Here is a 24137-nt window from a genome sequence, read left to right as displayed (position 1 = left end):
AGGCACCCGTCCGGAGGGCCGAAGAGCGGCAGAGCCCAGAGCCAGCAAAGTCTCCCCGGGAGCCCGGGACAGACAGTGGAGTAGGAGCGCGGGAGCCGCCCGGAGCGCACTATGCGCGGGTCCCAGCCCGCCGGGCCGGTCTACACCGCCGGCCGGGTCACGTGGCCCCAGAGGGCGTGCGGCTGCCCGGGCGGGGGGGCGCGCGGGGCCGGGGGCGCGGCGGCCCTGAAGTGCCCTCCGTGCGCGCGGTGCTGGCCCCCGGGCGCGGGAGCCGCCCACTGCCCCCCCGGGCCCGCCCCGCCGCGGGCCGCCTGCCTGGTATATAGCGCGCCCCCGCAGGCCCCGTGCCACGTCGCTAGCCACGCCGCGGGCACCCGAGACTGTGCGGCGCCCCCGAGCCAGCCCCCCACCCCCTGCACCGCTGCCGCCCAAACGGGCGACCCCTGCGGGGGCTGCTGCCTCGACACCATGAAGAAGGAGGTGTGCTCCGCAGCCTTCCTCAAGGCGGTGTTCGCAGAGTTCCTGGCCACCCTCATCTTCGTCTTCTTCGGCCTCGGCTCGGCCCTCAAGTGGCCGTCGGCAATGCCCAGCGTCCTGCAGATCTCGCTGGCCTTCGGGCTGGCCATAGGTACCATGGCCCAGGCCCTGGGGCCCGTGAGCGGTGGCCACATGAACCCCGCCATCACGCTGGCCCTCCTGGTCGGTAACCAGATCTCCCTGCTCCGGGCGGTCTTCTACCTGGTGGCCCAGCTGGTGGGCGCCATTGCTGGCGCCGCAATCCTCTATGGGCTGGCCCCGTACAATGCCCGAGGCAATCTGGCTGTCAATGCGGTGAGTGCCCAGGGGGCTGGCTGTGGGGCAGGGACCCTGGGGTGGGCTCTGGACCTGGTCCCCAAGCCCCATCTCCAGGATGGGTGGCACAGAGTAGACCAGCCAGCTAACACCTTTGCCAAGAAGGTCATAGCACCCTAAGGCCAGGAAGATGAATCTCCATGGTGGTGCGTGCTCTCCGCCAGCTCCTCGGTTGGTATCCGCCTCCTCTGCCCGCCCACCCACCTCGCGCTGCCTCATCCCAGCCTCTCTCCTGGTGCCTGCTGTTTGCCTTTTCTTACCTCTCTTCTCCTGTCTTACCTCCGAGCTCTTCTGTCCTCCTGGGCACCTCATCGCTCCTGTGATGTCCTCAGTGGAGTGGTCTCATGGAACCATCAGTGACAGATGGGTTGTGATCCTGGCTTTGGTGACCCCAACCTCTCTGGGTTTTGTTTTTCTCATTCTCATTACATGGGAATGGCCATGACCTCCATAGAGTGGGACTCAGGGGGGTATGTTTAGAAGCCAGGTTTGTGGGCTCCCTAATCAGGTGCCCGTACATATGGTCTCTGATGAATATTGCTTTGTGCTCCTGGACCCCTCCCCTTCCCGCCATCCCTAGAACTCCAGTTTCAGCCCCCTTGTCCCATGCAAACTGGGTTCATTAATCAAACACAGAGGAGGATTTTCTCGGCCATTGTCAAACCATGAGTCAGCCCCACCGGAGAGACGGGTTTGAGGTTTGGAACTGGCAGTGGGTCAGGCACGGGCGGGAGGCGGGCTTGGGGGGTGCAGTAAGCAAACTGGGCAGCTGCCCACAGGAGGAAGGGTAAATGCCAGCTTGTGGGGGTTGGGCCTGGGCAGACTGGTGACGGGCCAGTGTCCAGGAAGAGGTCCCCCAGCTTTGTCACTTTGGCCACAGCTCTGCGTTCCAAGCTTTCTGAGCACTAGCGAGTATATAGTCTCTTTGGCAGATGACCTCCCTGAAGTGGCAGGGCTTGGCTTCCAGGCACTTGGGCCCTAGGAGTCCCTGGAGACCAAGACCCCCATCCCTGCGGGTTCCTGGCCATAGAGTCAGAAGAAAGCAGGGATCCTAACACACCATCCCCTTGCAGCTCAACAACAACACGACTGCGGGCCAGGCTGTGGTGGCGGAAATGATTCTGACCTTCCAGCTGGCACTCTGCGTCTTCTCTTCCACTGACTCCCGCCGCACCAGCCCAGTGGGCTCCCCAGCCCTGTCCATTGGCCTGTCCGTCACACTGGGCCACCTAGTGGGGGTGAGCAAAGGCGCCATTTGGCCCCTCAGGGCAAATAATGGGGCCCTGGGGCAGCACCTTCTGGATCAACGAGCACCCCAGTGAAGACCTAGAGTGGAGCTGCTAGACTCTGGCCCAGACCCAATCCCCTCCAGTGTGAGAAAATACAGGAGCGAGGGGGAGTTGGGATGGGGGCAGGAACCAAGCCCAAGCTCAGGACAGAGAGGAGAGGAGGGTCCAGAGGGAACTGTGAAGGGAAAGGCACCAGGCTAGGAATCGGGGGACAGTTGGATGCCTGGCTGAGCCCCTGAACTGCTAGGGGACCCCAGCGTGGGTCCAGGCCTTGTGAGTGTGGACAGGCATGCTGCCCTCCTCACGGCCTCCTTCTCTCTGTCTAGATCTACTTCACGGGCTGCTCCATGAACCCGGCCCGATCTTTCGGTCCCGCAGTGATCATGAGTCGGTTCAGCTCCGCACACTGGGTAAGGCTGGACCCTCCCCTGTCTCCCTGGCAATGAGTGCCTAGAAACCCAGCCTTAGCAGTTGACAGTTAACAGGACTTTCTGGATGATGGGGGCCCAGAGCTTGGGGGTGACTGGAGAGAGAAGGGGATGCAGCCAGAACCAGGGCTAGATTTAGATGGCAGGGGACCCTGTTTGGGGGGCAGCGACTATGCGTGTCTGTCCCTCTAGGGAAGGGAAAGGCACCTGTGCTCTGGAGTTGATCTCTGAGGATTTGGTTTCCATCTTTTGGGGTGGCAGGGGGCAGGGAGGTCCAAGTGTCTGTCCTCTCTGATGTATTATTTATCTGTCCCTGTTGGGGACTGGGGAGAGTCTGCCTTCCTGTGGGTCTGTCCCTCTGGACAATCTGTCTGTCATCTCCTTTGAGAGTTCATGGTCTCTCTCCAGAGTCTGTCTCTCTCCCTGTGTTCATCTCTCTGAGGTTCTCCATGTCTCTTCCCTCTGAAGGTTCATTTGTCTCTCTTTAGGGTGGGGTTGGTGGGCTTCCCAGGTGACGCCAGTGGTAAAGAACCTGCCTGCCAATGCAGGAGACGTAAGAGACTGCAGGTTCGATCCCTGGGTTGGGAAGATCCCCTGGAGGAGGACACGGCAGCCCACTCCAGTATTCTTGCCTGCAGAATCCCATTGACAGAGAAGCCTTGCGGGCTACAGTCCATACCGTCGCAAAGAGTTGAATGCGGCTTGCAGCAGTGGCGTAGTGGGGTTGGCGGGGGCCCTGTCCCTCTGGACCCTTTCAGCACCTGGGTGTCAGTGTCCTTGGTCATCGGGGAGTGGGGTGTCAGTTGATCTGTCCCTGAAAAAGGGCAAATTCTCTCTTTCCGGAGGTGTGGGCATGTCTGCGTCTGTCTCCTCTGAGAGGCCCGTGGGTCTGTCCTCTGGGGGGAAGGCTCGGCCCCAAGGCCTGGGCTCAGCCCTGCCGCTGCCCTGTCTCTGCCAGGTGTTCTGGGTGGGGCCCATCGTGGGGGCTGCCACGGCTGCCATCATCTACTTCTACCTGCTCTTCCCCCACTCCCTGAGCCTGAGTGATCGTGTGGCCATCCTCAAGGGCACGTATGAGCCGGACGAGGACTGGGAGGAGAGCCAAGAGGAGCGGAAGAAGACCATGGAGCTGACTGCCCACTGACCAGCATCAGACAGGGGCCAGCCTCTCAGCCCCTGAACTGCAGGGGAGAAGAAGAGAAGCGCACCACAGCAAGGCCTCCTCCCCCCACAGCTGGGTCCTCCGGGCTGGGAAAGAGGTGCTGCTCCCCAGGCTGTGCAGTGAAGAACTGGAAGCAAGAGCACAGGATGGGACTCTTGGGGTAGGGGGCCAGGGGCTGGGTGCTGATGGGGAAGAGACAGGGAGGTGAGCTCAGTGCAGGCTGCCCTGGGGCCAGGCCAGGAAGGGGTGGCTTGGCAGCCTGCATCCCCTCCTCCTCCCCAGCCCCTCTTCCAGAGCCAGGAGGACCCCAGCCCCTGGGGCGACAGGGGTTGTGTCACCCCAGAGCTTCTTAGGTTCATTATATGCCACCTTATTTATTTCTGCTCAAGGATGCAGGGGGTAGGGTGCTGGTGTTTAAGGTGGGGGCTTCCCAATAAACCACTGACATTCATGTTTGGCCTGTCTTGCTCCAGAAGATACTCAAGATACTGTAGCTCCTCACCTTTCCTCCGCATCATCCCACACCCCCCCTCCACATTCTCCGCAATCCTCCGCGGAAAGACGGGGAAACTGAGGCCAGGGGAGGCTTAGAGAGTCAGAGAGGCAGGGTTGAGAGGGCAGAGAGACCAAATGTAGGAACAGAGCGGGAGGTCAGAAGGGGGCAGTGGGAACAGAGAAGGTCCTCACCAAGCGACCGCCTGCTCACCCCTCCCTTCTCAGCTATGTCAGGTCCTTGCCACTTGAGGAGGGCCTGGCACCTGAGTCAGGGTGTGCTTAGCAGGGTGGAGGAGAAGTGAACCGGCCAGCAGCCCCTTGAGATGCCAAGGGGCTGAGCAGCCAGGTCTGTCATCGGGCCAGGGGACACAGTCCCGACTCCCCTCTCGTCCCCTGGAGGTTCCAGAAAGGTGCCACGTTGGGAGCCTGTGTCCAGAGGGAGAAGCCCCTGCCCCCACCCCTATCGGAAGCCATACCCGACGCACCTCTTCTCTGGGTCTGCCTCCACCAGCCAGGGTTCCCACTGTCCTCCCCTTGGCCTGTAGCGCTTACTGTCTTGTTCCCTTGCCATTGACGCTCCTTGGGACACCTCCTTAAACTCAACAAGCCTCTGCCTCTTAAACTATAAAATGAGAATAAAAAAGTGCTCCCTCACAGGGTTGTTGTGGGGTCAGATGAAGGGAGGGAGGGAGATTCCTGGGACTGGGCTGCTCTCTGTGTGGAGAGGGGCAGATAAAGCTCAGGACACAGCTCTGCATCAGAGTTAGAATCTGGCTTTGAGTTCAGTCTGGTTGTGCAACTCTGGATGACACAAGCTGTCCAAGTTTTAATTACTTCGTCTGTAAAAATGGGGATATTTGTACCCATTTCGTGGATTGTTGTGAAGATAAAATGAGACAATGGATAGAGAGGAAACACTTGGGCAGACATCTCAGATCATGGGCTTGATTTGCTTGTATGCAAAGAAACCAGCTGGGCCCCCAGCCACACCCCAGTTCTGGAGGGCCTCTCCTTTCCTGAGAAAGGTCCCGCTTCTCCCTGGCATGGGAACCTCTCCTTGTGGTTTTCAGTTTTGCTCCAGAAGAGAAGGGGCCAGGAAGGCCAGGAGATGGACTGAAAAGGGATGGGAGAAGCTACTGACAGTGGCTGACAAGGGTCGGTCTCAGGGGGTGGGGGTGGGGGTGGGGGCAGATGCTCCAGCCCTCCTCCCAGCTTGGGTGGTGAACGTGTGAGTGCTCGGTTGCTTTAGTCGTGTCTGACTCTTAGCAGCCCCATGCACTGTAGCCCAGCAGGCTCCTCTGTTCATGGGACCATGCACTGTAGCCCAGCAGGCTCCTCTGTTCATGGGACCATGCACTGTAGCCCAGCAGGCTCCTCTGTTCATGGGACCATGCACTGTAGCCCAGCAGGCTCCTCTGTTCATGGGACCATGCACTGTAGCCCAGCAGGCTCCTCTGTTCATGGGACCATGCACTGTAGCCCAACAGGCTCCTCTGTTCATGGGACCACGCACTGTAGCCCAGCAGGCTCCTCTGTTCATGGGATTCTCCAGGCAAAAATACTGGAATGGGTTGCCATGCCCTCCTCCAGGGGATCTTCCCCATCCAGGGATGATTGAACCCGCGTCTCCTGCATCTCCTGCTCTGCAGGCAGAGTCTTTCCTGCTGAGCCACTGGAGAAGCCCAAATTTGGGTCTGAAGAAGTGAAGTCGCTCAGCCGTGTCCGACTCTTTGCGACCCCATGGACTGTAGCCTGCCAGGCTCCTCTGTCCATGGGATTTTCCAGGCAAGAGTACTGGAGTGGGTTGCCATTTCCTTCTCCAGGGGATCTTCCCAACCCAGGGATCGAGCCTGGGTCTCCCACATTGTAGACAGACGCTTTTACTGTCTGAGCCACCAGGGAAGTCTTGGGTCTAATATCTGTAAAAGGGAGCTGCGGCCAGCCCTGCCCTGTCCTGCCTGCCTGCCTGGCAGCTTTATAGTTAACATCAAATGGCAGTGTGTGTGAAACCCCAGTAAAGGAGTGCACCCACCCCGACAGCTGCCACCACCCCTGCCTCTACCCAAGAGCCGAGCTCAAGTGCCAGCTCTGACCAGCAGGGGGGGACCTCGTCCACCGAATCCACCGCTGCTGAGCTTCCTAGTCCCGCAAGTCTCGGGTCTGGGCTCCAGTCAGATGGAGCGCCGACGAGAGGGCACCTGGAGTCTTTCAGGTCTGGGTCCTCTGGGGTGGGTCCCCAGCCCACCCCACCCCACCGCACTGTCGGGGAGTGGTCCAGAAGAGAGGGGATTCCTTCCCTTCCTCTTTGCCCAGGGGCAGCCAGTTTCACCAGGTAGGAAGGTGGACACGGTGATGGATGGAGAGATGGAGGAGGATCAGGGATCAAGGCAGAGAATAGACAGAGTGTTGGCTGTCCAGATGCATGGACAGGAGGGGTGACTGGGAGGGTCAGCTCTTTCAACCCCAATCTGTAGATCAGTATATCAGTATACAGTATACAGTATATCTGTATATCAGTATATCAGTACCTCACCTTTCCAAACGGCTCAGGTGAGGTACAGTCGTGACTGGGAGCCTGGCCTCTCCATCCAGCCCAGAAACTTGGTTCCTTTCTCGGACGGACCCCAAGGGAAGCAGGACGCGGTGAATGGCGGGTCGATGAGGGACAGACTCTCAGGGATGTGCGGGGCACCCCGTCTGAGGGAGGTTCGCCTAGGGCTTGAAGCGGACTAGGTGCCACGCGCCCGGCTGTTTGGCCAGCAGAGGGCGCTGCGCCCCCTCCTGTCGGATCCTCTCCGAGCAGCTCGCGTCCAAGGCTGGCAGAGACCTGCGCACACACGAGTCAGCACACGCTAACCCCGCTCTACGCGGATCTCCGGTTGCACCAAGCTGGCTGCGTCTTCTCCGCATAGACTTCTCGCTCCGCATGAGTGCGGAGCCGCATCGCCTGTCCCCCATTCCTTCTCACAGGACCGCTGGGCATCAGACCTTGGTACCTGGCTCCACGTGTTCTCTGAGGGGTACACGTGTGTGTCGTATCCAAGCACACACATGCTCAGTCACCCCCTCTGACCCTCTGCTCCATCTGAAGACAGAACCCAGACGAGCCTTGCTTCTCCGTAGGCTGCTTCCTCCCTTTCCCCTCCCTCTGCGCTCAGGGACGGCCAGTTTCCCCAGGTGGACATGGTGACATGATGGAGAGGTGGAGAACTAGGGGTCAAGGCAGAGGATAGGCAAAAGGCTGGCTGTCTAGATGGCTGGACAAGAGGAGGGGTTGCTGGGCAGGTCGGCCCTCTCAGCCGCCCTCTGAGCCTCCGCTTCCTCTGTCCAGGTTTTAGTGCAGTGGGTGAGGGGATACAAGGGAGATGACCTTGAATCCTCCCCTTTCTGTCATGTTGTTTCTCCTCCTCATCTCCCCATCATCCCTCCTCCTTCTTCTCCGTCTTGCTCCCCCATCCCTTCCCAGCCCTGAGATAGGACCTTAGCACTCACACTGCCCCAAGCGGACTTGCGCACACACACACACACTTGCTCATACACAGAGATGCCCACCCTGGTAGTCTAGAGTGCCCGGAAACAGGCCTCCGAAAGAGCGAGAGCACACAGCTACCTGGCAGGCAGCTACAGACAGCCAGGTATGGGGCTTGACAAAAACTCTTTTGCAGCATGAGTGACCTCAAAAGCATGCCACTAGGGCCCAGGAAGGCTAGGTTCAGGGACATGCTGGCTAGAGCGAGTTCTGGCCGATGTCCACCTGTCCTGGACAGGTAAAGGACCAAGTTCCAGGCCAGGCAGGGTCCCAGGAGACTCTGCTCCAGGTCAACTGGAGACCAGGGCCACCGCCCACTGAAGGCTCTCAACCCCGGGTCCCAGAGCAGGGGCCTCAGGTGCTGCTTGTCCTGGACCATTTCTAACCCAGCACGGTCTTCACAGCTCTCACTGGAGTGGGAAGGGAGGTGACAATCCTAATAGTCACCATTTTCTGACTTTCTCCAAGGCATCAGCACATTCACTCCTAACAACATACTGTTGCTGCTGCTGCTAAGTCGTCTCAGTCATGCCCAACTCTGTGCGACTCCATAGACGGCAGCCCACCAGGCTCCCCCATCCCTGGGATTCTCCAGGCAAGAACACTGGAGTGGGTTGCCATTTCCTTCTCCAATGGATGAAAGTGAAAAGTGAAAGTGAAGTCACTCAGTCATGTCCAACTCTTAGCGACCCCATGGACTGCAGCCCACCAGGCTCCTTCATCCATGGGATTTTCCAGGCAAGAGTGCTGGAGTGGGGTGCCACTGCCTTCTCCAACAACATATTAGGGAGGTGGGAACTAACATCTCCACTTTTTTGTTTGGCCTGGAGGCGCAGTTTGCAGGATCTTAGTTCCCCAACCAGAGGCTGAAACTTGGCCCCCAGCAGTGAAAACTCAAAATGCTAACCACTGAACCACCAAGGAATCCCCATCATCTGCACTTTAAAAGTGGGAAAGCTGAGGTGACAGGAGTTAACACTGGTCAGGGGTGCGGAACACATGGCAGTATTCAAATGCTTCTCTTTCTGGTCAAAGGTTCTCAACAGACAGGCGTGACTGCTGTTTGGTGCCTGTGTACAGTGCAGAAGCTGAGGCCAGGTAATGTGCAGGGACTGGGAAGCGTCTGTCCTCAGGCCCTCTGTGGCCCTGTCTGAGGGGCGCAAAGGAGGGAGATGCCCTTGAAATTCGTTGGGACAGCCCCTGGGCAGGGAATTCCCCCCACCTCTCCGTGCCAGGGAGTAATGTCACTCACACTGTGCCCACAGCCACATTCCTTCAGTCTGAAGCATTTCTTGTAAAACGCCTTCATGCCACGCAAGCCTGGGAGTCTGCACTGGAACAGTGGCAGGACCAAGGAGGTCAAAGCCAGAAGTAGCCACTAGTTATTCCCAAGCCCATCTTCTCTATGAAGTTTGCCCTGACTCTGCTGGAGGGGGGAAATTAGGGCAGGCTTCATAGAGGAATTGAACTTGAGCAAAGTCTTGAAAGAAAACCAAAAAAGAAAGGCATTCCAAACCCAGAGTCTCCCCTACTCGGTGATTACCCAGGCACGTTTCAAAGAGCCAGCCAGGCAGAGGGAGAAGTGAAAGTCACAGATGAGGCTGGGAATGGCCGAGAGAGGTCCCCAGTCACTCGAAGGGAGCCAAGAACCCAAGGAGGGGCCTCGACTCGAACCCAGGAAAAGGGCTGCCTCTTCTTCAGGACCAGAGGGAAGCTGGCAAGGGAATAGGGGGCTGCAGGGGCAGGGGATGGGGGAGGATACGTGAAGTCTTGCCCCCTAGTTTCACTTTCTAGGTAGAACAAGAGGCAAATCGATCTGCTGGAAGAAAGCCAGAGCAAGGCAGGGTACTCGAAGAGAGTAGGGAAGATTTGAAGCAGGGCTTAGAAGAATAGGGAGAGGGCTGCCTGGGGACAGTGTGGTGTATGGATTACTGAGACCCCCACTGAGGCCAGAGACCATAGGCTTGTCAAGGCATCAGTCTGCATGGCTGGCTGAGTTTCTCCAGCAGTGCTCAGCAGCACAGATGGGAGCAGAAGGGTGTGGAGGAGAATGTGCATGGGGGTCAGGGAGGACAAGGTGCAGAGAATGGGTAGCTGGGACAGGGACACTGCAAGGTGAGATGCCAGGGGATCTGGCTGGATGGAGTAGAGTCAAATCAGGAGGATGGGATGAACAGAAAGGGGAGAGGGGAGGATTGGGGGAGGGAGGTGGCTGGAATTGAAGTGGGGGAGGGTGATTGGACAGAGCCTGTGGTCAGAGTTTGGATATTTCACTTGAAGATTTCAGGCCTGTCCCAGGTAAGGACAGGTATAATAAGGCTGTAAGGCGAGCTGGCTGAAATGAAGCAGACATGAAAGCCTCCAGGAGGTCAGGAAACTTATTCACTCATGCATTCATTCAGCAAATATTTATTGAGCACCTGCTGCAGGGCTGAGCCAATCCCTATGCAAGAGGGTACATGTAGGGATGAACAAAGCTTGGTTCCTGCCCCCCAAGGGGCTCCCCGCCTCACTGGGGCGATACATTAACACCGTGCCAACACCCATGGTGACTGTAGTGTAAAGGGCCAGGTGTGGTGAGGCCTCACCCAGGAAAGGGCCAGGTGATGTCAATGCTGAGCCTTGGGAATAGATTGCTGCTGTTCAGTCGCCTGCTAGTCGCGTCTGACTCTGTGACCTCATGACTGCAGCACGCCAGGCCTCCCTGTCCCTCACCGTCTCCCAGACTTTCCCCAATGTCATGTTCATTGCTTTGGTGATGCTGTCCAGCTATCTCATCCCCTGATGCCCTCTTATCCTTCTGCCCTCAATCTTTCCCAGCATCAGGGACTCTTCCATTGAGTTGTCTGTTTTCATCAGGAATCAATTAGGGCTCCCCCAAACAAAGGACGTGGGGTGGGCTTTCCAGGGAGAGAAGAGAGTATCCCCCCAGGGGAGACCAGCATGAACTATTCTAGGACCACTGGCCATTTGGTGAGGCCAGAGAGTAAAGGACAAGACAGGAAGTGGGGAGAGGCAAGGCAGGAGAAGCGGGTCCCTCCCAGAGGACCGTGGAGGCCAGGCACGGAGCTCACAGAGGCGACCAGAAGCTTTGAAGGGATTTTAGCGAGGAGCAGCAGGATCAGATTTGCATTTTAGAAAGATCACTCAGGCTGCAGTGTGGATAATTGATTGGAGCAGAGCAAGGGAGACGGCAGAGAGAATGGCTGAAGGCTGCAGGGCAGCAGGGTTGGCAAGAAGAGGGCAGGGGCAGGAAATACTTCATCATGTAGGAAAGTCCTACATCAGTAGGACTCGATGCCTTGGCTGGACGGGGGCGGGAGGGCGAGGTCAAGGATGCCTCACAGGTGCCACCAGCTGAGCTGGGGCCAACAGAAGGAGTGCATTCAGGGGGCCCGGGGAGAAATGAGGATCTCATCGTGAGACACGTCACATTTGGGGAATCTGAAGACACCAGGGGACACCTGCTGGGCAGGGACACATGACTCCGGGCGCAGCCTGGGCACTCCGCTGCGAGGTGATGAGTGTATTATTTTAGCAGCTTGGCAGGTTCTTCTTAGGGACAAAACACTTCTGTTTGAGAAAATACCTTGGTATATTGCTGGGGGTTAAAGGGCAGAGCCTAGGTGTGGGTAAACTAAGGCCAGCACAGTCACAAGAATGGTAAGCTGCCCTGTGAAGAGGCACAAGAGGGCGAAGAGTCAGTGGAAACTCCAGACCAGTGGGCAGCAGAGGTACCCACCACCACAGGTGTCACCAGTTAGCTGTGGAGCAACCCTCCCCACCTGCCCCTCTGCACCCCTGCAGGCCCACGTCCTCAGTAAAGTTGACCCCATTCACATCAGCTTTCAGAAAATGGTGCTTTAGGTGGAAATGAAGGACAGAGCTTCCTTCACATCTGGGTTTATGGGGTGCAGAATAGTGTGAGCCCATTTGGAGGCCAAGTCTGCAGGCAAAGGGGGCCAGGAGACTAGGAGCCTGGGGGCGGGGGGTGCACGGGGCCCTCTGACATAGGCCTTGGACATGGGGATCTGAGTGATCTCGTTCTCTCTAAGCTGACGTCGCAGATGGGAGCATCCTAGAGTCACCTGCGGCCCCCAGACTGGGTGTCGGCCAGCAGCAGAGTTAGGCCTGTCCACCTTGGAAAACTCCTGGAAGGTTCCAGTTCAGTGCCCAAGGACAGCCCCCCTCCTTTGGCTGTCACGTGAGTTTAGGGTGGGGCGAGCGTGTGGCCACCCCCACACCTCCCACCCCACCCCACCCCGGCACACATAACCCTGTCAACCTGCCCCCTGCCAGTCTGACCAGCATGGTCCTTGAACCAGCAGCACCGTGAAGGAGCTGCAGGCTGGGGCCGGAGCAGCCGGAAGACCGGAGATCAGAAAAGGCACATAGACCTGGGAGCAAAGGCACCAAGGCCTGGGCGCGATGGAGTCAGGCCGGCGCAGCTTGGCCAAGATGCTGGTGTGCCGGCTCTGGATGACCATCAGCAAGGCTCTGTTTGCCGAGTTCCTGGCCACGGGGCTGTACGTGTTCTTTGGCGTGGGCTCGGCTCTGAGATGGCCCCTGGCGCTTCCCTCTGTGCTGCAGATTGCCATCACCTTCAACCTGGCCACAGCCGTGATCGTGCAGATCACCTGGAAGTCCAGCGGGGCCCACGTCAACCCTGCTGTGACGCTGGCCTTCCTCGTGGGCTCCCACATCTCCTTGCCCCGGGCTGTGGCCTACGTGGCTGCACAGCTGGCAGGGGCCACGGCGGGAGCTGCTCTGCTTTACGGGGTCACGCCTGGGGACATCCGAGAAAACTTTGGGGTCAATGTGGTAGGTGCAGGGAGGGGGAGAGGCAGGTCTGTACAGGTGGTAAGTGGGGAGCGCCAGGCCGGGGCAGAGGGGGTACAGCAGAGCACGTGCTCCACACCTGCGCTGGGGACGTGGGGCCCTGGGGAAGGACCATGGCCTTAGTGCAGGCAGAGCAGGAAGGAGACTGCAGTTTGAGGAACAGTGGGAAGATGGGGGACAGGAAGGAGCCACACTAAGGCCCAGGAGTGGGAGGAGGACCAGGCACTTCAGGGTTGGAGCAGCCAGGGAGAGGTGGGGCTGTGGGGGCAGCAGGGGACCCTGCACCTACTTCACCTCCCCAGTCCACACCCCCCATCCCCTCCTGCTCCTCTGTCCCCAGCACTCTGCGGACTGGCTCACCTCCCCAGATTTCTCTAGTCACCCGTGTTCCACCTGCGTCCCCCAGTCCCCACCTTCCACTCCTACGCAGCCCAGGCAGCCCATGGGCGAGCATCGCGCAACGCAGCTTCTCCAGCCTTCCCTCTCCCACCAGCCCTGGGCCCCCACCTCCCCTGGGACCGTGGCCCCGACCACCCTGTGGAGTGGGTAGGGTGCTGCTCACTCCCGCAGGGAGCAGGTGTCCTTGTGGGCTCACTTCAGGGCTCACCTGATCCCCAGTGCACCGCTCTCCCCAGCCCATTAGCTCCTTAAGTCCTGGGGCTGGCGGTGGCAAGGTGTCGCAACCCTTACCGTGAGGAACGAGGGCCCAGGGTCACTACCCCGGGCAGAGTCCGCTGCCTCCAGCGCGCGCCGCTCCTCGCACAGGTCCGGAGCAGTGCCTCGATTGGCCAGGCGGTGGCGGTGGAGCTCATCTTGACCCTCCAGCTCGTGCTCTGCGTTTTCGCCTCCACTGACAGCCGTCAGAACACGGGCTCCCCTGCAGCCACAATTGGAGCTTCGGTGGCAGTGGGCCACCTCATCGGGGTAAGGGGACACCTGCCTGTGCACCCACTGGCCCCTCCCTGGGGAGGTGGCGGGGGCCCTGGGGGCCAGAAGAGCCCCTCCCCGGACTTCTCATGCCTTGCAGCCAAGGCTATGCCCCATTTCAGGCCCAGGGCCGGGGGACCCAGAGCCCCAGTCTGGGGCTGAGGCTTGAGCGAAGGGGGGGAGGAGGACTGTCCTCTCCTAGGGCTGCTTTCAGGCTGCTCACGCCCTGCCCTGCACTCGCTCCTCAGTTCTATTTCACCGGCTGCTCCATGAACCCAGCCCGCTCCTTTGGTTCCGCCGTCATCGTGGGGAAGTTTGAAGTCCACTGGGTGAGACCCTCTGCCGGCAGCCAGGGGAGGGGAGAGGCCCCAGTGCCCACAGGGACTTTCACCAGCAGGGGGGCCCCAGACACTGGGGGAGACAAGTCTCCCTGCCACGGACCATCTTCACTCCCGGTGGAGGTTTCCCTAAGCTCAGAAGACCAGGGCCAGCATCCTCTCTTGCCCGCCTCAAAAAGTCGGGGACACCCAGTAGACTGGCGAGAAGTGGGCCAGGGCCGGCGCTGCAGCACTGGCCTGGGCCTCAAGTCCTGGCTGCTTCCTTATTCACTTCCTCCAGCTGGACCAGTTTCCAAACTTGGATGGAGAAAAAGACAAACAGAAATAGACACACAAACACACCAGCAGGGACAGGAAGAGCACCAGCCAGGGTTCTGGGCTGGAACGGGGATAAAAGGAGGGAGGCAGGGGTGGTGGGGGCCTGACCCAGGCCAGGGGAGGCTATGTCCCTTCACCTGCAGAGACACAGGGTCGGGGTTGCTGGGGGTGGGGGGGTGGGGGCAGTGGACAAGACTTGTGCTTCTCGAATTTGCCACCTTGTAGAAAGCTCCAGGGCTCCCAAGAGACCAAGTCAACACTGGAAAGCAGGTGGAGTCCCAGAGCTGCCCTGTGGTCTTGACGGCTCACGAGCAGGGCGTCTGCTTCTGCCTCCTCAGATCTTCTGGGTGGGACCTTTGACGGGAGCCGTCCTGGCTTCGCTGATCTACAACTTCATCCTGTTCCCTGACACCAAGACCCTGGCCCAGCGACTGGCCATCCTCACGGGCAGTGCAGAAATGGAGAAAATGGAAGGGGAGCAACCCCAGAAAAGAGAAAGCCAGTCCAACTCAGAGGACACTGAGATGGAGAGCGTGTGTCAGGTGGCATAGAGCTTGGCCTCCGCCCTCAAGCCTCTGAAAGGAGCCCTGAAAGTGGACAGCATGCTTTGTATAACCAGATTTCAGGTTTTCCTGGGGACATGGGGGGCTTGTGAGGTAGGGTGGGAAGGCTTGGCCTCTTGACCTAAGAGGGTGGGTGGGGGATCCCCAGCATTACATTTCTAGAAGGAACCTGGGAAGCAAATCTGCTCCGTTTCCTCTTCTTCCATCACTTTTAATGGGGCCAAGCAGAGGGAGGCAGGGGAATTCATCACCACTCTCCCTGTCTCTCATCTGTCTGGACCCCAGGCAGGACCCTGGGCTTCCAGGTCCCCATGTCTTGGAGAAAAAGGAATCTGAGCCCAGACATGCTCTCTGCTCAGAGGCTGTGGGGACCTCCGGGAACCCTAACTTCTCACCCCACTGTTGGAAGTAGGATCCAGGCTTCCCAGAAGAATCAGGTCTTAGGCCAGCCTCTGAGCTCCAAGGAGGGATGTCTCTGCCCTTGGAGGTGGATGGGGGATGTGGCTTCCCTCAGACTGGAGGCTTCCTGGGGCCAGATTGTCCCCTCCAAATAGATCTTCATTCCTCACCCCTCCAAATGAGGAATCAGCAGAGAGCCCCTCCCTTGGGAAGAGCTGGCACAGAGAGGAACCTTTTGTCCAGCTAGTGGAGGGGCAGGATACGGGTAAGGGAGGTTCAGTCCAGATGGGCCTTTCTCCCCAGGTGTTCTCTTGCCTTCCACTCCAGCCCCATCCACAGAAACAGTCCTGACGGGGGGCGGTCCCGTTGCACCACTCAGTCCGTGAGCTGGGCCTGAAGAAGCCATCACCAGACTCATTCTCAGCTCTGCCGGATGCCCCATAAGCTGTCGAATATGCCCAAGGATGGTGGGAAGTCAGGAGTAACCCAGGAAACCAAGATTTGCAGTTCAGTGCCTCTGAAGGACTACCGGAGTCTCACCTAGCTTGTTAATATTTTCAAGCTGTTATCAATCTACTCTGCCTATGACCTGGGATCCAGTCTGAATCTCAGCTTCCTCAGCTGTAAAATGGGCTGTAAAATCTACCCCTGAGATTGATGTTAAACGAGATTGGAAAATGTGTTTGGAAGTTAAAATGATAGAATAGAAAAACAAATCCAATGAATGATGATTATTGTGGCTGTTACTGTAATTATTGGGTTTGAATACAATTGCTGTTGATAATGGGAAGAAGGAGGAAAAAAGGGAGAGGGAGACGACTGAGAGGGAGGGAAAAGTCATTTCATCTGCTCTACTTACCCAGGGCCCTGCCTTCTTTCCTGGACCTACTGACCTTTGAGAGCTTTGTGAGTGTGTGTGTGTGTGTGTGTGGGGGGGGGTGATGGGGAACAAGAGTCAGGTTGGGGAGGGACCCTGGAATGAAGAGACAAGCCAGTAAGTCAATTTTTCTCATCTCTATGGTGCCCATCACTATGGTACCCTGCACTACAGCAGTCAAAAGCATGAAAAACATAGGTCCTTTTCCATGATGTCTCTAAAGGGGCTAGAGATAGGAGAGAGGCTTCCCATCTCCCAAGGACAGGGCAACAGGGCCCATTCTGTGACAGTGCAGTGGCTGAGTCCTAAGAGCTCGCGGCCACAGCAGCCGTGTTCTGTAATGTGGTCAGTGCATAGAACCACTCACATCTCTCCAAGCTGGGCCCCACTCATTCATCTTCACAATCTCTCAGAGCCCAGGGCCTCCTGTGCCCTTTTATGAGCAGGGACAGCTGGGCGTACACGTGTGTGTGTGTGTGTGTGCATACACACGTGTGCATGTGTGTGACTGACTTGCTGAAGGTCACCAGCTCAGTACCACAGACCCCTCAAGGTCTCCCCAGCTCCCAGCTTAGAATTTTCCAAAACAGAGCTCCAGGGGGGCTTATACAAGCAGCAGCCAGAGAAAAGAAGGAAGCGGGAACTGGAAGGTTGAGGAGGACAGGGGGATGGGGCTCCTGCAGCGAGCTCTTAAGCTCTGAGACAAATTGTCTCTGCCTCCCTGAGAACCAAGCACGCAGTGGGTGCTCAATAAAAGTTTGATGAATGAATGACTGAGGCTGGGCGGCTGGGGAGGGAGGGGTGGTGGTAATTGATCAAGAGAACTCGAGAGTCACTGCTCCAAATAAGCCAAGAACACAGCAGCTGAGAAGCCTACGCTGGAAGGCTGGGGGAGCTGGGGAGAGGCTGCACAGCCACTCGAGCTCCTGCCCCTGCCCTAGAGCAGACCGTGGAACCTCTGTCCCAGGAACCTCCTGGCCAAGAGCATGAGGGTGCCTGCCTGAAGAGAAAGCTGGGGGCTCTTTTCCCAAATGGTTCTTTAAAGCTGTGCTCTGTCAGAATAGACTAGAGCAAGAGAGAAGCTTCATGAGAAGTGAGGAATTAGGTTAGAATCTGAAGAGCATCCAAAGTTAGACACAGGAATGAGTAACCAAAGGTTAGCTTCTCCTTCTCTGGAGCCCTTTAGTAGGACAGCCGGCCATCTGCTCGGATGTGGGAAGGGCTGGCCTTTGGGGAGCCAAATTTCAGTGGCTCCAGCCAGGGTCTTCGCTTCACAGGCACAACTGGAGCCTGAATGGGGCGGGTGGGGAGCTTGGGGAGGACAGAGACCCAACCAGGCAGACCCTTGGTGTGCACTCCCTTCCTCCCTTTTGTCAGGGGAAGTTTTTAATTAATGGTGTGTAATCTGATCTGGCCCTTCTCCCTGCTGAGTGCTGCCTTCAATCAGCGGAGCCATCTGCAATTGCAATTCATAATTCTCCCGAAAGGGAGGGAGGCCTGGGACGGGTGCCTTGGTGATTAATACAATTAGCCTTTTATGTTGATGATTGTCTTAGCAGGAGCAGATGATGCGAGCGCAGAGCCTAGGCTGTCGCATCCCCATTGGCTGGCAGACAGCCCCTCTCCATCCCCCACCCCCACTGCCTCCTCCGGGTGTAAAGAGGACACAGGTCTAATCTAGGACCACGCTGCACAGTGGGGGGTCTCCACGGAGGGAGCTCCTGGGACTGAGAGGAGAGGAACAAGACAACTATCCAGAGATGTTCACTTTCCAAAGAAAATCACTTGGACCTAAAGTAGTCTGTGCATCAAGGTTTTTTTGTTTCTTAAATAGTAAAGACCATATTAAGATAGAATAGGTGTTGAAAGGGTTGAAAGTTTAAACGTGGGCTCAGCTGCACGGACTCTGGCATGGACTTCAGGATCCCGAGCCTTAGTTTCCTCATTTGGAAAACAGGGTCTGTTCATAAGGGGCTGGAAGAACCCAACAGGGCCTGACACACAGATCTGGTGGTTTTCAGCGTAATCGAGGTAGACTAAAATGCCCTCTGCCGAACAGTTCAGCTGTTTCTCCTGCAGTTTTTAACATGGCCAGGCTACTACTAAAGAAGGAGTCAAAAAGTAAGGCCCTCTTCAGAACACAGTGGTGAAGCATTTGGACAGATTGAGGTTTGGGGGAGATTCAATGGAGCAAAGGAGGCTGGGTGGATATAAAGTGGTGAAAAGAGCAGGGCTTTGAGCGCCTGGAATCTCATACGAAAGTAAACAAAAGGGGAGCAGCCAACAGAGCTGAAGGTTTAAGAGGCCGCATAGATCAAAATCTGTGATCTTTAATCTATAATGAGGTCAAGTGATCTGGAACAAGCTAACTGGGGTTTTGATGGGAGACTCTGCTGGGTCAGGAGAGGTGATCAGCTCAGCCCCTTTGGGCTCACAGTGCAAGTTCTCCAGGACCTGGAACAAGAAGACAGCTCCTAGCAAGAGAGGTGTTAACCGATAGCCAATGCCAGGCCTCTGGAATCTTAGGGGGAGGACAGGGAGGGATAGAGGGAGGGGAGAGGTTAGGGCTAATCAAGAGGAAGCTTCCGGCCAAGAGGTCACCACTCGGGCAGCTGGGGCAGGGGGTCTGCACAGCCAAGCTCTGTAATCACTTCTCAGGGGGGAGCAGCTACACTGAGGAGCAGTCACATATTTAGCAAAAGCTGCAGAGGGGAGGCATGGTTAGTGAAGGGGGGGTTATGAGACTGGGGAGCCCTAAGGCACTAATTAATAGGCTGCAGTTAAAGGGCAGAAAAGCAGGGAATGGAAATTTTTCAGAGCTCTGATTAAGTCAGATAAAGAGTCAGTTTCTGCCTGAGCTGGGGGTGGAAGACGCCAGAGAGAGACCAACTCCCCTGCACCCCCGCGGACAGACGGAACAAGGCTCAGGCAGGCCAGGGTCCAGCTCTGGGTCAGAAGAGAACAGGACAGCAGTCCAGGACAGCGACCAGTTACAGAGCACCCACCCAGAGGCCCTCCCCAGCCCCGTTGATGCTTCCAGGCCTCTCGAGCGGCCAGGTTCAGCCCGAGTCCCAGCTTTCAAGTCATCAGCTCCGGGCTCTCTGAAGCCTCCAGTTCCTCCCTCCTCTAAAGTTCCGCAGCACTCTGCACCCACCTCCGTCCTGGCACTGAACACATCTCTTCATAGTTTTGGGAACACCTCTCTCTACCCAAGCAGGAAGACTTTCTTAAGCAAAATTATATTTTTAGTCTCATCTCCAGGCAACAGGTTCCTTAACTTGACCATCTGTCCCCATTTTTTATCGGTGCCCATAACATGGCCTTCCAGTTTCCAGTGAGGAAAGTGAAAGTGTTAGTCGCTCAGTCACATCCAGCTCTTTACAACCAGGCTCCTCTGTCCACGGGATTCTCCAGGCAAGAATACTGGAATGGGTTGCCATGCCCTTCTCCAGGGAATGTTCCCAACCCAGGAATCAAACCCAAATCTCCTGCATTGCAGGCGGATTCTTCACTGTCTGAGCCACCAGGGAAGCCCCACTTCCCCAAGGAGGAAAGACCTCTGGCATTCCGGATTTGGTGAGCCAACTGGACAAAGGATTGTACAGATTATCTAACACCTCCGTGTAAAGAACCTTGGATGTTTCAATACTGTACTGTGATTTCAGAACTCTACCAGGATGTGTTGTTATATCGTGGCCAGAGCCTCACTGATCCACAATGTCTTCTTTTCCCCCTTCTCCAACTCGGGGGTCACATGTAAGGGTTCTGGGGGTCATGACTGGGGCAGATCTTGATTCTCTTCTACACATTGCTTGTTTGCTTCTTCACACCAGTTGTCCTGGGGCTAAGCCTTTTCTTATACTGCAACTGCCCTCAGACCTGGGGAAACTCCCCGTTTTAATCTCTCTCTGATCACAGCTAAGTAGAAGGTTCCCTTGTCTCCACATGGGCCAGCCGACAGCCTACCTCTCATGAACAGCTATTTCCAAGCCAAACAATTTGGATGATAAGATGCACCGCTACTGTACAAACCACTGAAGAAAAGCACTGTTATATACCACTGATTATAAGAGAATCTAATTCTCATTAAATTGCATTTTTAAGTGCATTTTACAGTCAAGGGAATGATCATTTCTCCTTCAAGTCTTGGCTCCTTAACTCAGATTTGGGAATGGAAGGCCCAAGTGGGATCGAATCGCAGGGCTCAAGTCTTCTTCCTTAGATGACACTCATTGCCCTCGTATGCACTCAACTCCTCTGTGCATCAGTTGCTATTCCAGCTCTTAAATGCCCAGGCCGCCCCTCACAGTGAGCATCTCTTCTCCTTCAGCACCAGGGAGTCCACTGAAGAGAACCCCACTTTTTTCAGAGGCAAAACAAAACACAAACCCTGTCAAAGCCGGGACTGCCATTTTTGAGATCACCTAGCACTCCGACACCAATTATCCAACCAGTTTCCACCCTATGGGGCTACCTGCCCCCGAGCCTCCAGACCAGGGCCCTGAGAAGATGGTGAGATTAGTCATTTCCTCTGAAGCGGGCTAAGACGGCGCCAATAAGCTGCCGACTGCAGGCAGTTCCCGTTAAAGCAAAGCAGCTGGAAAGGGCTTAGCCCTTTAATGCTAGCAGCTGTATCTCCACAGTGTGGCTGCTCTGCTGAGGGGCTGGACTCTGTCCAGAAGCATCAAGCATTTAGCCCCAGTCAATGTATATTAACCTAGGAGAGCAGCCAGCTCCCTGGGAAGAGGGGAGGTGGTTCAGTTAAGCACCTCCACCCCCAGGCTTTGCTTTCCAATGAGGAAGAAAATCCCAGCACCTTTGTAGGGCTTGCTCTACTAAAATCTGGACAAACAGTATCATCTCACAGGCAGAAAGAGCTTTTCTCACAGGTAGCAAGAACAACTCCATTTTTAAAACTCACCTAAAGACAGAGCCACTTATTTTTTGCTTGTTTTTAACATTTGGCCGCATTGGGTCCTAGTGGTGACTCGCAGGCTTAGTTGGCCCTGCGGCCTATGGGCTCTTAGTTCCCGGACTGGGAATCAAACCCATGCCCTCTCCATTGGGAGGATGAAGGCTTAACCACTGGGCAGCCAGGGAAGTCCCTCCACTTGTAGCTTTAACAAGACTTTAGGCCACTAACAGGCACTCGTTCTCCTTTGACCTTACTTTTTTCCTCTGAGGTCTCAAGTATTCTTTTGATGCCAGGTGTGCATTTGTGTGAACACAACAAACAGGCTTCCTCTTTTCCAAGAGCCCTGGGCTCTGAGGGTGATGAGGGAGAAAGCTGAACAGCCCTCAGAAAGCCCTGGCACAGAGCTGGCTGCTGAAGAGAGATCACTCGAAGACTTCTTACTCAAAGCCAGACGGTGAACATGAGACAGGGTGAGAGCATTAGCTCAGGGGAAAGCCAATGAGCTAATCCGCTGACACGTCTCTAGAAGCGGCCTGATGGCTTTGGCTCAGAGTCTTGCCTGCTCTTAGCTCTGAGCTTCAGAGAGCACACAAGATGTACATGGGTGGCCTGGGAACAGACTCCCACCAGGACAACCTTAAGCTCATTCTCCACCAGCCCATCCTCTTTCCACACAGAGGACTGCACCGGACCACCAAGCCCAGGTCCTCCAACCGACCCAACAACCCAACATTAAGGAATAGTCTCCAGTCCCAACGCTTTTCCCAGCGGTCTGGGCCTTCCTGCTCTTTCTGGGTCATCTGTCGAGAGCGCATAGGCACGTCTGCATACAGCCAGCCCTGAGTCGAATTATTTACATACTTAATATTACAGGCCCCATGATGCTGAGGAAGTCTGAAGTAGCAAACACCACAGCTAACCTCTGGAGCAGGAGCTGTAATCTCCATGTTCTAATCCCAGCTAAACTACAGTTTATGAGAATGTGAGTCAAATTACTTCACTGAGTTTGTCATCAATTGGGATCACATCACCTATTCCACCACCACACATATGTTAAATGGAAGCACCCTGTATATTATAAGTCACCACATTACATTTTCTAGAAGCTTTGTGGAGAATCAGTTAATTCCATCTTCATTGATGACCAGAGAAGATATTAACTGGCAAGTGCTTTATTAGAAGTCTAAATATCCATTTACATGTGTCTAAGCCCAACACACATATGGTGTCCAACTGTGTGAGATGCAAGAGTAATGCTGCATAAAAACAGTGAGACTAAATGAAGCCTGGCAAGAGTTAGAGAGGGAGAAGGTATACAAAAGGGAAAATTCCTGCTTCCAACTCCCTGTCCCTGAAAAGTGGCCTCCTTTCCCATCCTACACGACTGCAGAGGACAAGGCTCCCACACACTGCAAGGTTATTCCTGGTGACGTCAAGCTGTCTTCAGCCTGACTTCGTGAATAGAAACCATCAACAAATATAGACTCTGAAAATGAGAATCTCACAAATCACCCAAGTTAAGGACCTCTTGGTCTGGGGCCTTTCGCTTATTTACAAAATGTACCAGCTACAGGAAGCAGATTTTATTTTTTTAATTACTAAATTCTTAGGTGAAGTGGCCACCCTCCAAACCCTGTTTATACTAACATCACAATGACTAACATGCCCTGACTCTGCAGGCTTAAAAGCTTTTCGCTCCAGTGGCTGAAGCTTGAGTCACGACCGAGATTATCATTAAAGCACACAGAACAAGAACCTACTGTGTGAGCTGCGCCAACTTGAACTCCGTACCTGCCACCCTTGCTTCTCAGGTCTGGACACCACAGCAGCTCTTTCCCTGCTCCTGCTGAGAATCTAAGATAAGGTGACACACGATTAAGCAGACTGCTCAGTGTCCCAGGCACGGCCTTGGGTCGCCCACACACTTTCCAATAAGAAACCACATACTGGATGTGCGTGCACGTGTGTCTGTCTCCCTGTCAGAAGGCCGAGGTGGGCAGAGAGGCCCTACTACAACCAAACAAAAATAGCAAGCCTGGGATCTCTGCTCTCAGCACTCACACAGTGCTCCTTGTCACTTTGTGCCGCTAGGTAACTGAAGCATGAATTTAGGAACTTAAGATACCTTTCAATGCCACAGGGTCGGTTCATAGACAAAAATTACTTTTTTCCCCACAGTTAACTCAGTTGAGCACCCTACAGTCTTCTGATGGAAACTCAAGATGTCTTCTTGTCCTCTATTTCTGCAAGCAAAGAACTCACCTTCTCAAGGAAGAAAAAAAATAATTAAATATCCAATAATAAACACCAACTGTTGCTCCTAAATCAAACCATGTAATGCTTGCCCAGTTAAATCAACATCAAACTCAGGAGCCTTACACAGATGGATGGAGATGAATGGATTTAAATGTAAATATTCTGGCTATTAACAAGTGGGATAATAAAGCTAAACTGCATTAAAGACAGAGTAAGAGGCAGCATCAGACAGGGTTAGGAGCAGGAGGTGGGGGTGACACCCACCCCCAAGCCCCTGCCACAGATCTATCAAGGGAGTACAATTTAATTAAGAAAGCCCTCGAAAGTCAAGCTGTTCCGCATGAAGTACTGTTAAAAGAAGTTGAAGGTTGCTGCATATTTCCCTCTGCTAATATCATTATTATTTTCATGGCTAAGGTCTCTTGGCCTAGCCCAGAAACCAAGCAACTGGCTGCCAACATCTGACACACAGGACCATTTCCTTTTTCGTTAATGGGCCATCAGTTCCTGCATAGGGTCTTCTTTTGCCTTCACTCACATTATACAATCCATTTGCTTCCTCCAAATTAGTGACTTAAAACGTACCTTGGGGAGATACTACAGAACAGCAAACATGGAGACAGGCCGACACTAAGCTTGCAGAGAAATAAGACAGACAGCATTTAGGACTAAGTTTTTAAAAAAATCCTAAAAGGCACACGTGTGTGTGTGTGTGTAAAGGGGGAAAGGGGAGAGGGGACCCATCCTCTGTCAATTTGCTGAGGCAGATGGGCCCTGCTGCGAGAGCTACCACCTCCTGGGAAAAAAGCCAGTAGGTTGCCTCCTCTCTCCACAGTTACATATTAAGCTTGCAACTGTTTACGTTCAATCTCAGATACATTCTGTTCACCAGCTTCAGAGTTCCAAGTGCAGGTGCCCTCCGTTAATCATCCCAGCTCACTCCAGAGGCA

General features: G+C 55.4%; 2 protein-coding genes across 3 annotated transcripts; both read left to right on the top strand.

The window, feature by feature from the left end:
* Positions 1-349: 349 nt before the first annotated feature.
* On the top strand, positions 350-4182 carry AQP5 (aquaporin 5). 2 transcript variants are annotated; one of them, XM_012159416.4, is made up of 4 exons: positions 350-831; positions 1926-2090; positions 2468-2551; positions 3636-4182. In XM_012159416.4, the coding sequence occupies exons 1-4, from the start codon at positions 469-471 to the stop codon at positions 3711-3713; spliced, it is 690 nt and encodes a 229-aa protein (XP_012014806.1). In that variant the 5' UTR covers positions 350-468; the 3' UTR covers positions 3714-4182.
* A 5256-nt stretch (positions 4183-9438) lies between these two features.
* On the top strand, positions 9439-15870 carry AQP6 (aquaporin 6). The gene is made up of 4 exons (XM_027967352.3): positions 9439-12576; positions 13360-13518; positions 13770-13850; positions 14516-15870. Exons 1-4 carry the CDS (start codon positions 12184-12186, stop codon positions 14726-14728), a joined length of 846 nt encoding a protein of 281 aa, XP_027823153.1. The 5' UTR covers positions 9439-12183; the 3' UTR covers positions 14729-15870.
* Positions 15871-24137: the final 8267 nt, after the last annotated feature.

Source organism: Ovis aries, chromosome 3 (genome assembly GCF_016772045.2).
Source record: "Ovis aries strain OAR_USU_Benz2616 breed Rambouillet chromosome 3, ARS-UI_Ramb_v3.0, whole genome shotgun sequence".
Classification (NCBI taxonomy): Eukaryota; Metazoa; Chordata; class Mammalia; order Artiodactyla; family Bovidae; genus Ovis; species Ovis aries.
Note: the sequence above shows the minus strand (reverse complement) of the source record. Positions and strands in the feature narration are given on the sequence as shown.

What these genes read in the sequence shown, in the direction of transcription:
- AQP5 (XM_012159416.4), top strand. Translation starts at nt 469, where the DNA reads ATGAAGAAGGAGGTGTGCTCCGCAGCCTTCCTCAAGGCGGTGTTCGCA. An exon ending in CACTGGGCCACCTAGTGGGG is followed by an intron (nt 2,091 to 2,467) that starts GTGAGCAAAGGC and finishes CTCTCTGTCTAG; the next exon opens with ATCTACTTCACGGGCTGCTC. An exon ending in GGTTCAGCTCCGCACACTGG is followed by an intron (nt 2,552 to 3,635) that starts GTAAGGCTGGAC and finishes GCCATCCTCAAG; the next exon opens with GGCACGTATGAGCCGGACGA.
- AQP6 (XM_027967352.3), top strand. Translation starts at nt 12,184, where the DNA reads ATGGAGTCAGGCCGGCGCAGCTTGGCCAAGATGCTGGTGTGCCGGCTC. An exon ending in AAAACTTTGGGGTCAATGTG is followed by an intron (nt 12,577 to 13,359) that starts GTAGGTGCAGGG and finishes CTCCTCGCACAG; the next exon opens with GTCCGGAGCAGTGCCTCGAT. An exon ending in GGAAGTTTGAAGTCCACTGG is followed by an intron (nt 13,851 to 14,515) that starts GTGAGACCCTCT and finishes CTGCCTCCTCAG; the next exon opens with ATCTTCTGGGTGGGACCTTT.